At 46.6% G+C, this 12713-nt stretch overlaps 2 protein-coding genes across 2 annotated transcripts; one reads left to right on the top strand and one right to left on the bottom strand.

The window, feature by feature from the left end:
- Positions 1-706: 706 nt before the first annotated feature.
- Positions 707-1345, bottom strand: LOC124686636. Its single transcript, XM_047220546.1, has one exon. The coding sequence runs from the start codon at positions 1282-1284 to the stop codon at positions 976-978; it is 309 nt and encodes a 102-aa protein (XP_047076502.1). The 5' UTR covers positions 1285-1345; the 3' UTR covers positions 707-975.
- A 5001-nt stretch (positions 1346-6346) lies between these two features.
- LOC124686637 lies at positions 6347-8830 on the top strand. The gene is made up of 5 exons (XM_047220547.1): positions 6347-6548; positions 6692-6791; positions 7020-7119; positions 8083-8162; positions 8292-8830. Exons 1-5 carry the CDS (start codon positions 6347-6349, stop codon positions 8620-8622), a joined length of 813 nt encoding a protein of 270 aa, XP_047076503.1. The 3' UTR covers positions 8623-8830.
- The last annotated feature ends 3883 nt before the right edge of the window (positions 8831-12713 follow it).

Here is a 12713-nt window from a genome sequence, read left to right on the forward strand (position 1 = left end):
GGCGACGCCACATGCTCGGGTTGCGGGTTGCGGGTTGCGCTGGTGGTGCGTGGTCGCTGCGGCCCAAAATTGATTACGTGGTGGCGAGCCGGTTTGGCATTCCGACGAGCAGTGCCTGGTGGTGAGTGCGCAAACGATGTGAGTCGTGGAGGGGTGATAAATAGGAGGATATGCCAGTCCGCGCATTTAGATACCTCCACCTAGTGTGAACTGGTGCTTCCATTAAAGGCCGCAACCTACTTCGACGGTTTCCGAGGTGGGTCATTAAATAGAAAAGAATCGTTTTGAGCCACTGCCATGCGATGCTATTACCGGTTTCCATCTCACACGGCGCGAGGTGCGGATGCCCATCCAATAACATGTGCGAAGGGATCGGTACGAGATTGCCGACACCTATATTAATCTTCAAATATGCCGCCGCATTATTAGATGATAGTGTGAGCAAAAAAGAAAACGGCACTCCCATAAAGCTATTGGGGCTGCCGTTGAAAGATGCTCCAATAAAACATACTATGCGACTTCTAGCTTTATGGTGCCGGCCAGCACAGGGTAGTAGGTAGCTGAGGGGTCGAGCAGCCGGTTGGTGCGACTGATTAGAATCGACATTATCTTGGATTTGACTGATTCATATGATCATGACACACAAACATTTTTAATCATCAGGAAACATAAATAAATTGAATATATACTGCCCTGATTTCTGATTAGCCATTTGCGTGCTAACTAGAGACAAAGGGGATTAACTAGGTGGAATTACAATCTTGCCGATCGATGGTCACATGCTGCTGCTGCTGCGCTCACTACAAACCGCCGTCGCCGGAGCCGACGGCCTGCGCGCGCCCTACCGCCGGCCACACAATAAAACCGGGCCGGAGGCCTTGCCGCGCGCGGCCGCACCACTCACCAACGAGGGCAGCTAGAACTAAACTAACAGGCAGCTCGTTCCCACATGCTGGCATGTACACTGGCTAGCTCCTACTCGAGGCGCAGCAAGCGCCTGAGGTCGCGCGTGGCCGCGTCGTTGACGGCGGGCGCCACGGCCTTCTGGAGCGGGAACTGCGGGAGCGGCAGGGAGCTTGGCTCGGGGGACGCCCCGGAGAAGGCCGGACCGGCGTACAGTTCCACCGCGGGGCGCCTTCCATGGTTTCTGCGGCCGGCTGTTGAAGAAGCCGCCGCCGCCGGAGGAGGAGGAGACTTCCTGGCGCTGGGCTTCCGGTGCGCGGTCCGGATCCTCTGGGGCTGCGACGGCAGGATGTTGTGCGGGCGGAGGACCTCGGTGGCCATTGACGGAGAAGGTAACCGGAGTGGGGAGACGGAGGAGAGAAATGAGTGGGAGAGGGAAACGAAGTTGAGTGCTGTGTGGGCGGTAAATACAAGGAGCGGACCTTATGGCGCCCGCACCTTATCCTGCCCGTCACATGCTGCTGAAGATTCGCGCTTGTAATTTTGCAAAAAGAACCCTGCACTTTTTTGAATTAGGACATGGTCCTGGGAGATCTCAGTACAAATATCCCAAATCCAGAGGAAACCCTAACCTAACCCTCAAAAGATCCAAGCCAGCCGCCGCGGTGGCCTTCTCCTTGTCGCCGTCCCTTGCGCCGGCGGCGGCGCCGCCTCGACGCCGGCCCTCGCGCGGCATCTCCGGTGCGGGAGGCGCCGCCCCATTGCCGGCTCGTCGCCCTCCCCGGGCATCCCGTGGCGGCCTCCCCGGTGCCCGGCCTCGCCGCCCCGCTCCGGTGAGGGAGACGCCGCCTCGACCCCGGCCGTCGTGCGACATCTCCGGCGTGGGAGGCGCCGACTCGTCACCCTCCCCATGAGTCCCAGGCAGAGGATCCGGCCGGAGATGCGATCCATTTTTTTCCCTTTTCTTCCTCTTTTTTCTTTGTTAGGATCTAGTTAGGATATTGTTAAGATCTTTTGTTGAATCTCGTGGATCCAGTGGCTGTTTCTCCTGGATCTTTTGAAGATTTTTTCAAAGATACATGTTTGACTGTGGTAGATATTTATGCCCAAATCCGATTTGTTATTAAGATCTGTTGTTGAAATCAATGTATCCAATGGTTTGTGGTGATTTTCCGTGGATCTTTTTATGTCCAAATAAATGTTACTTATACATGATCTATTGATACACACTGTAGTGGATATTCATGTCAAATTAGGAAGAACTTTAGATGGTAACAGTGGATCCACTTCCCAATTTGTGAAGAACTTCATAAATAAGAAGGATTTCCTGATATGAATCTGATAAAAGCTAGGATTTTTTCGCAAAAACGAGTCACCAATCTTGATGCACCCTGATGAAATAGACGGTGCGGGATAAGGGATGGGCGCCATAAGGTCCTGGCCAAATCCGCACCCCCTGTGTGGGGAATGGAGAGGAGAATGGGTACTTTTTATACGGAGGGAGGGAGAGAGTGAGGCAGGTGAAGTGAAGACGCGTTTCCTTTTCGGTCTGCGCCGTGTTGCGGTGGACTTTGACGGGTTCATCGCAGTTTCGCTTCTCCCTCGGCTGCTTGGTCCGCGCTTTGGGCATGTTCGCGTCGGCTTCGTAGGGCGCTTGATTATTGCGTGCTATTTTTTTCTCGCAAGTTGGCATTCTAGCAAGGTCAAAACCATCGTCTTTAAAAAGTTATTATGTACCTATCTTATTTTTTTATTGATTGGGTTCATATTGACTGATTTGAGGTTCCTAGACAAGATTGAGCTGTTATGTACCACCAATCAATCGGAGACTTCACTTCTTTTGCTAAACTGGAATTCATTGAATAGCTGAACAGAGCGCAGGTAGGATTGTTTGGGCCATTGGTCCTTTCCCCGCCTGAGTCCTATGTAGTACTCCCGTTGTGCGATCCGGGCGGAGTCCTAGGTCAGGGTGGTGGTGGTGGCCACCGGCGGCGCGATGTGTCGGCGGCGGAGGTCCAGGGAATTGGGCCGGTGGGGTACTAACCCTAGATCGGTTCAACCCTTGTACTCTCCGCGGTGCTGGCCGCCGACGGTGGAGGGTCGGCTGATGGCTGTAGGGCGCTGCTGGCGAGCGCTTGTTCGCCTAATCTCCGCCTTTGCCTTGATCGTCCCGGGATGGTCGGCACCATTGGGATCCGATCTGAATAAAAGCGGCGGTCATCGGATTCTTCTCATACTAAGTTGAATCTCATGGTTTAAATGGTGTTTGGGTAGTCTTACTTTTGGTTTAGCTTATAAGCCAGATTACCACCTAAATATGTGCATTCAATTTTTTTGCTTCTTTTTTCCTACTATTATCATATAACAAAATTCAGTCAAAAGATATAAGCCAATGCCAAAATCACAGATTTAAGTTTTCTTTTGGTATATCGCACAAAGCCCAAAATGCCAAATGTAAATCTAACCAAGCATCCATTTAATTCTCTAATGCTTCGTCTGGATGTTTGCACTGAAGGGGCTAGACATTGTAATGGGTTGAATGAACAATACCCAAGATATTGATATTGAGAGGGAATGCCAATATTTCTGTTTGGATTTATTAAACATTCAAAAGCAAGACTAGGTATTGAAGTTAAATATCAAATGTTGTTTGGATTGTAGAAGTGATGAACTGCATTTCTACAAGACATCGACAATTATGCAGTTATATTTATCATACTAAAAGATACCAAATTATTGGAAGATACTAGTTTAAGAATTTGACCTTGTTTAGACCAAGAGCCTGCTGTGGATAAACTATGGCCCTATTTTTTTGCGCAGATGGATCAGATTACATTAACCAAGATTCGTACAGAAAAGCCCATAAAAAGACAAAATACAACGAGGTCCTTCCGAGCCCCAACTTCGTCTTCGTCGTACAGCATGCCACGCCGGCGAAACCCGCCGCCTCTCCTCCACTAAACACTTGGACTGGGGGGAGCCCCCATGCAACCGGGGAGTCGATGTTCCTCGGCACCAGAGCGCCTCCATCCTGCACCACGGATGACGACGCCAGCTTGGTCAACATAAACCACACCGTCCAGATCTTCGACAACCGGATCCACCTTCTCTAGGACTCCGGCGATGGGGAACCGCGCATCGCAACTCCAACGAGTCGCGGACGCGCAAGGGGCAGCAGATCCACCACGGAGCTCCACCGGAGCGTCCAGAGCGGAGGAGAGGAACCCTGCCCACAAAAAACTCTTCGGCCACGCCACCGAAACTATGGCCCTGTTTGATGGTAGCCCCACTTATTAGTCGCATGCGGGCCGCTTGGCACGCTACCATTGTCGAGCTACTAGTTGTGGACCCTAAGCAGAGCCCGCTACCAGTATTAGTTGTCGTGTGCGCGTTGCTAGGCCCGCTTCCATTAGACTTGCCCCTATAGCGTTTTATCTATTTGTGACCCGACGATCTACCGGTGATGAATTTTTGTGTGTCCATCACTGGTATGGGTTACCACCGGCGGACCTTCTATTTTGCGGCATGGATGCTGTTGCGGCTATAAGACTTTCACAATAGTGTACCACTCTAATCCTGCCACATGGCATATAAGGTGTACCCATGACACAAGCTTACCAAGACCCATCAGGCCATGACATAAGCTTACCAACAAGACCCATCAGGCCATCACACTCAATCTTACCCAGACCATCTTCAACCTAACGTCATGGCGCCACAGTTCAACCTCGCTATCCCCAGGTCCGCCTCCGTCTCTTCTTCAACACCGAGGTCGGCTCCAACAGATAGGTTCCTCATTATGTACCTGACGCAACAGAGAGGCTCTCCGTAGAGCTTGTCGTCGACAATGTCAACATGATTGCGCGATTTTATTGGAATAATCGATTATCAGTTGATTCTTTACTTCTTTTCCTTTAATTTATCCTGCCTGGACAAGTCGTGGATCCACCTTATATGCTCCCGGAAGTTGATATATATGGTGTATTATTCGAGATTTCCATACACTACTAATGTATATATGTCTAAGATTTGACCTAAAATCAGTTCTACCGTTTTCTTGGGACATTTTTTTTTTGTTATGATGAGCACTATCCCAGTAGGTAACTAGGCACCCAAATTTTGAATCTTGAAAAGCAACTTTTAGTTAGGAGGATGAAGTTTATCAAAATTTAGCAGTTAACTATCCACCCAAATTCCGAGAAAATGATTATTTTTGCCGGAGGAATCAAATGCATGGATGATACATCGCTGAACTGTATTAAATTTGGCATTTTCAGTGCGTGTAAAAAGTATCCTATTTAACATTTTTTCCTAGTGACAGTGATTTTTGCATCTTCAGATTTTGTGCTGCGAGCAACTACAATGGTGAAAATCTGAGGAGCCCATCATAAATCGATTTGGACTTAGGTAAATTCAATAAGTTATTCATGGTTTGGGTAGCTTTGTTACAATCCACAAATCAGGTTTGGGTAGAGAAAATCGCGCGTGCTGACTTACGGATATGCCGTGTTGTTTGGGCTGCGTGGGATCGAGCCAATCGGTGCGAGCTGGAGAGGCGGGAGGCTGTCAGGCCATGTTGATGGATCCAACTCCATCCATCTTGATAGAGGAAAACCTAGAATACCTAGAACTAAAACACGCAGAGACGAGAACCGAACCTTCCCTCCCCCTCGCGATGCCTGGACGGCAATCGGAGAGGAAGGGGAGCGACTAAATCGCCGACGAGGGTCAATGGAGTTTGGCCTGGAACCGCCGCTCTTGCGGAAATATTCCATTTTTTTAGGCCTAGGGAAACAGATTCATCTTATCAAGCTATGGTAGCTTGGTATATAAAAGGGTGAAAATAAAAAGCTAGAGAAGTGGAAGATATTTGCGTGCCAGTGGAATGGGAAGGGTAGAAGACAGTCAGAATTATGGTCGAACTTCCTCCGTCAATTCAGTTATTTCCTTCTTTTCACATGGGCAATACATGAGTATGGTTGGCATGAGCATTGTCACGATGAAACAATAACTGGATGAGAATCAAACGGTTGTAGTCAAGTGATGACGTGGGTAGCCTGCATGTTAGATAGACAAATTAAATGATCTTCTAGTAGTGTTTTGCTCTATAAGAGATATAGATAGATTTTTCGTATATTTATCCGTACCTTATTTTAGAAAATATAAAAATAGAAAATGAAAAGAATGATCAGTTGCCATCCGCCCTGGCTAATGGACACGGCCCATACCCGATAACGGCCGAAACCGCTGCTTCTACTCGCCAACTCGGCGGCCCAACCCAAGTAACCCAAACGCCAGGAAACCAGTCCAACGGCCACCGTTGCGCTTGCGCTACTCCCGATGCGCAACGCGGCGGCCAATCCGCAACCGCCTCGCCGAGAAAACCAGACCACGCGCCCGCGCCCGCGCCGCCCCCACCACCGATCCTGCAACATCCCCCGCGATGCCGGCGGCCGTCACCGCCTGCTCGGCGACCAACCGCGCCGGCGACCCTGACTTCGCCCTCGACCTCGACGACGTCGCCCGCGCCGCCGACGCGGCCTGCATCGGCGCGCTCGCCTGCGGCCGCGCCAGCTTCTCCTACCACCGCCTCCCCGAGCCGCGCCTCCGCCTCGTCATCCGCAAACTCGACGATTCCTACTTCGGTACCAAACCCCTGTCCCTATCATTTAATTCCCCTGAAACTGAAATATTTGGGTGGTTGGGTTTTGCCCTAGATTAAATCCTGACCCGACGTGGGGATTTCGAGTCTTCTGACACTGTGTGCATTGCTGCTGAAATCGTGCAGATGTGCAAATCGCGAGGTCGGCCGCTGTGTGGGAGCTCAAGGCAGCAATCGAAGGCTTCTTCATCGGCCTCTACGATGACATGGCTAACGCTATCACCTGGTAAGCCACCTACACATATACAACATATGTAGATACGATGATGGATTCTGCAATTTGCCAAGTTGTTTGCTTTTCAATTGCGCCGCGATGTCATGTGGACAATTCGAATAATCGGATACTGTTTTTTTTCCTGCGACATATAACGAAGAAATGGGCAATTTAGATTTGAAATCGGCTCTGAATATGGTGGGAGCTTAACATTTAAGGTTCCTCATTTACTTGTTGTAGGCAGCACGTCTGGAGCCACTTCTGCCTGTGCTTCAAGGACGAAAAACTTACGGATGACAAGGCAACATTACGTGTGTTTGGTATAAAAGATGGCGATGAGGTCAGTTGCACTTTTCTGCTCTGTGATTTGCTGTGTGTGCATCTTAGTTCTGCTCTGTTTCATGGGATCAATAAGGATACTAGTTATCCTGGTTCTGCAACTATGGCATGCTAATGTCAGTTGATCGTTGATTTACTCGTTGTTCATATATCACATAGTATGCCCCTAATATTAGACAACTTTTACATAAAAAGTTTTTCCATATTTTTTTGTGGCAACACCCAGGAGCTTTCTGCCATGTAAACACTTATTTTGCACACGGATGTGCAATCCTGCCTGCCATGTAAACACTTATTTTGCAATTCTGCCATGTAAAAATGAATTCATCTAACCAAGATCTGACTCAAATGCTGCCATGTAAACACTTATTTTGCACACGGATATGCAATCCTGCCTGCCATGTAAACACTTCTTTTGCACATGGATGTGCAACCATGTTTGCTTTGTGGTTAACGTACGGAGTATGAAAAAGGCCAAAACTCCTACTGAGCTGCTGGATTTCACTGAGAATAAGTGAAATTTCAGCTCGGATCTGACTGCGATTCCTCCAGTAGGTTACTAGATTAGCCGAGTCTGTAGTTAGTCTATATTTGGTTCAGTGCTTTTGCTTGCAGACAACCTTCTCCCGGATACTAAATACCCTGTATTTTGGTTGCCTTGTTAATTCTAATTGCGTTACCTGTGGTGCAACAAGTCAGTCCGATACTTACGCTAACATGATGATGTGTATAACTACTTCATCTGTTCTGTAATAAAAGACGTTTTAGCAAGCTAAATTAGCTTGAATCTCTTGTATTAGGGAAAGGATGGAGTATTAATCACTTTTTTTTGTATCATTCGTAAATTTCCTGCACCGTTTGAGTTATTTGTTATAGTAATCAGAAATTATAATTAATTTGTCATTGTGATGTGCTTTCCTGGACATGCCTAGCACTTTCTCTTATACTATCTCCTGTCATGCAGCTTCATTTCGCCCAGCATCTGTCTGTTGACTACAGCCCATGCAAGAGCTCCAAGAGTCAAAGGGCAGCATCTCACCGAAGGTATGTCAGATCCTGATGCCTCTACATGTAGGAGGGTCATTTGTGCAGTTGATCTGAATCTTCTGAAAACTCTGATGGATGTTGTATATGCTCACAATTGATAACATTGAAAGTATTTCTGACGAGTAGGTCAAGGACTTCAGTGGATGATATTGGTGTCAGACCAAGGAGTTTGATGGACGATCTGGTTGAAGAAGACGATGACGAGCAGAAGCTTACTGCTACTAGGCATTCGACCAGTGTCTTGGATGATGGTTTTTGTGTTTATGAACAACAAGAGGAGTGCATGGTGGAAGACCACAAGAAGGGAAGTTTCTTTCGCGGTTTGTTCTCGTACTCTAGATTAAGGGCTAACAGGAGAACACATTCAGAGAACGAATCCTCTTGCGATAAGAAAGGCAGTCGATCAAGCCTGGGGAAATGGCTGTCTTCCAAAAAGCCGAAGGCCCAGAGAAAATGATACGCAGAGTGCTATTTATCTGACATCTGCTGCTTTATTTTCTGAATAATGTGCTGAGAAGGCGCAGATGGCCAGCGATTCCACGCGACTTAGAGTAGCCTAGGTGACCTTACAGTTCAATGTACATAAGTGTGCCGTGAATTGGTGTACCCCGAAATCTGATGGGCATCGTTGTGCAGTGCAATGAGATATTTATTTATTGTCTGAACTGTGTCTCTGTTGCATAACAGACAACTAATCCCCCACAAAAAAAAGATCAGAAAACATTTTGTGATTTTCGGAGCAAAGTTTGCTACAGGCAGGCTTCCATAGCCCTGCCGATGCAAACCATGCATGATCATCAAACCAGTAAAATGAAACAGCCATTGTTCAAAAAAAAAAAAATGAAACAGCCAACATGGGTAAAAAAACATTCCAGTCTTGGTCAAATCTCATGAATCTTGCTTCTAGGCAAACTAATTAGCACCTTACAAGTAAGACGAGCCCAAGACAGCGGGGAAAAAAGTTAAGACGCTAGGTAGCCATCAAAGAAAAATATTAACAGTAATTTTCACATGGCAATAGCACGACTTCACGAGCTGTTGCCTACAATTCCTATCGGAAAGAACAAATGGAACAACCGGAGAAGAAGAGGAAAAGTAGGAACTAGAAGAGAACAACCATCGGTGTGATGATAAGTTTGATAGATTTGAGACGCAGACTTTGGCCTCCTCTACCTAGTCTCTAGAGAACCATTAGTGACCGGCTCCTCGCCGGCTTGGCCCAGCTCTGGCAACGACGAACACCGCCGGCGACAGCCCACCACCTCCGCCATGATTGCGCAAAGGCCTTGAGCACTCTGCCGCCAGAGCAAAGGCGCACAGGAGCAAGACCACCACGATGACCACCACGCGTAAGCTCGTCATCCTTGGGCCGCGCCGCTCGTAGAAGGTGCCCGATTTACGCCTTTGCGCTCGTCGAGAAGAATGTCCAGGAGGAGATCAGGCAATCTAACACTTCAGGTGTTGGTTGGAGTGGTCGTGTTGGCCTAGAGGAGGAAGCTAGGAGGATGCTTAAATGGAGGGGAGACGGAGCATGCGGGGTGGGGTTGACGAGATGAGATAGGCGTGTGCGGCAAGGACTTTGAATTTGCGCGCGGCCGCGTGAGGAGGGATGTGGGAGTTGACAAAATGGAGGGAGGAAATGGAGTAGGTTTGATCTCGTTAGGCTGCAACAACCTCTAGATTCTCAAGTACCAAATCTGGCTTTTCTCGGCTGGGTTTACACGCTCAGTTTGACCGGTTTGTGACCATTGTGTGTGTGCTTGCCTGTGGAGAACCTGTAAAATAATTCGAGGTGGCCAGCCTCAGCTATGCTAAATCGGGTACATGTATTATTCTGATGATGGTTGAGCGCTTATTATACTGTACAACTTACAACTTGACAGTTGACGCTTGCTGCACACTGTGGGTTTGGTCCTAGCTCTGTCCAACTGAAAGTCAGATTCTGTGTCATTGGTGACGAGTTGATGACTCCGGAGTGATCAACCATTCATTCGTACTAGGTGAAAGCACAGGTTATTTCTGCAGAGTACTACTAGCACCAAGAAGATTAAACTGAGCATGGTACTAGGAGATATGGTATTGCAAATCTGCGGTGTCCATTTCCTGTGTTACCCTATTACGTCCAGAAATGATTCAGCAGACAGGTTTTGTGCAAAGTGAATTTGAAGTAGCAGGCACTCAAAGTAAAATCGGGAGTGTTAATTTGTTCCTTGGCCGGGGAGCAAAGCATGCACCAAATGACGTACGCCGGTGATCCTAGTTGGCCTGAACGCTTTTCCATGCGCTTTGTGTCATCAGGAACAAATTCAGTCCGTTCAAACTGTTGAACGCTGAATCTTTTGCCAATGCAAAAGCGTCCGCGGACCGCGGTCGGTCATGGATTACGTAGCGATCTGCATATATCCACCGTCTGGCCGGCTAGCTCCTGTTATTCCTTTCTTGCGATAAGGAGATGTGAGATATCCTTTGGATCTCACGCTAGTTTTAACCTTTTCTCTCTTATGCTTTGTGCTGTATTGTGTTGTGTTTTGTTGTCCAAGTAGTGACATCTGACTGAAACACTGTCGATCGAGATTGCACTGACGACAGCTTGTCACGTCGTAATGCCCTGACATCATCCAGGCAAACTTTGCCTGTTGTACTACATCCATCCGTACTCTTTTTCGTTATTCTTCATGGCAATCAAAGAATAATGACATTTTCAGGGAGGCGGTTCTTTTATGACCAGTAATGGGGGACGTTCCCATGGAAAGCAGGCAAGCAGCTGCTGAATGATGTCTGGATCGCCTCGCGGCAGCGGCTACCGACGGGCGTTCCGGCCGGCACGCGCTGCTTTGCAGGACTCCGCAGCGCGTCCGCACGTCGCCCGCGGCTACGCTTCAGGCATTCAGCGCTTCACACGCGTACTGTGTCCGCCGTACGCGTTCCCGTCGCATAAACCTATCAGCCCACTGCCCACGTATGGAGCGTGGAAAGAATTCGCACCTTATGATACAGCGATTTTAAGATGTTTTTTCTCTTCAAAATGGTGTTTAAGTTGATAGGTTTGTCTATGTTTCAGTTGCCTAAGATTTTTCAAAGTCTCAATCACCCGAGGAAAGTGCAGTTTAGAGAAAAGTGAACTCGTTTCCGTTGCAGCTGAAACGCTTTCTTTTGGGTGACTGATATTTAAAAATTTCTCGGTCGACCAGCACATAGCAAATTCGTGAGTTAATTACAGGTTCTGATAAAGCAAGACAATTTTACTCACGCAACCTGAATAAAGCTTAGACACACTTTTATATCCATGGGTGTATTCGTACCCTAGCAGTTATGTTTTGGATAGTTAAGGCTAGCCATAGTGCTAGTATCTTAACTAGTATAATGCACATTAGTCTCACAAAAATGCTGATGTGGCTGCTAATTAAGGAGGAGAGAGGAGATTAGAGTAACATAGGTGGATACTGTATCATAGTACACATCACCGAAAAAATTAATGCCAAATAAATCTTGTACACAAATTTACATCGAGATTCCACAAATCAATAAATACAACAAGAGTATGATACTACTCCATGATACTACGGGAGTGGTGTTTTGGCACATGAGATCATATCATCTCTTTATTTTAAAATGCATCTTAGATACATTTTGAAACATCAAAAAAATTGAAACAAAAAATTCGCACGATTTGTTTCGTCAACAAAGTTGTTTCGTCAAAATTAGATTTGTCTTGTGGCGTGTGTAAAAAAGACAAAATTCAGTGCTTAAAATAAAGCTTGTCACAACAAAAAATTTCTCTTTTTTACATAGACCACAAAAAATATCGGTTTTTCTCGAAACTTGGCGTACAGACATATATTGTGGAGATCTAGAGCTAGAATTTTTTGCCAAATTTTTTTGACACTTCAAAATATATTTCTTGGTAGAGCGGGCATACGCACCCGGGAGCCAAGTTAAATTTCCGATGATACTACCCACTATAGAGATAATATCATACACAAGTATCATATGCATGATACTATTATATGATACTACCCACTATGGCTAGCCTAATACAACCACGCGGATTTATGAAGATGAGTAGCCCAGTTATTGAGTTTTAATCTATGTTATGTTCTTATCCTTTGTCAGTTTGTCGTGAGACTCGTCTACTCTTATTGACTTACAAGTTATGAGTATGAGATAATGATTTCAAAATTTGATAATTAAAATATTCTCATTTATCTGGTATTAACTTGAGATAAATTATTTCTTTTGTCAAATATGCTATCATGAATGTAAAATTTGTGTATAACTTCTATATTATTTGATCTACTCATTGGATATCTCATGAAGTACGAGTGCGGGTAAAGTTTTATATCCATGTGGTATTTGTATTGGTAGAGTTTTATACCCACTAATAAATATCACTAACTATATATATACTGGTAGGTATGATATTGCTATGTAATACCATCATACCATTGTCACCACTGGCAACCTTCCGAAGGGCCAACCTAGCCATGGCCCCCGAACATAATGAGAAGTTTTTGATTACCCACCATTGTTTTCAGGAATATGGCTTGT

The sequence above is a fragment of the Lolium rigidum genome, chromosome 2, assembly GCF_022539505.1.
Source record: "Lolium rigidum isolate FL_2022 chromosome 2, APGP_CSIRO_Lrig_0.1, whole genome shotgun sequence".
Classification (NCBI taxonomy): domain Eukaryota; kingdom Viridiplantae; phylum Streptophyta; class Magnoliopsida; order Poales; family Poaceae; genus Lolium; species Lolium rigidum.

Excerpts from the sequence above, each read along its gene's own strand:
- LOC124686636 (XM_047220546.1), bottom strand. The coding sequence starts at position 1,284 with ATGGCCACCGAGGTCCTCCGCCCGCACAACATCCTGCCGTCGCAGCCC.
- LOC124686637 (XM_047220547.1), top strand. The coding sequence starts at position 6,347 with ATGCCGGCGGCCGTCACCGCCTGCTCGGCGACCAACCGCGCCGGCGAC. Across the intron at positions 7,120-8,082 it reads GTATAAAAGATGGCGATGAG|CTTCATTTCGCCCAGCATCT; the intron begins GTCAGTTGCACT and ends CCTGTCATGCAG. Across the intron at positions 8,163-8,291 it reads AGGGCAGCATCTCACCGAAG|GTCAAGGACTTCAGTGGATG; the intron begins GTATGTCAGATC and ends TCTGACGAGTAG.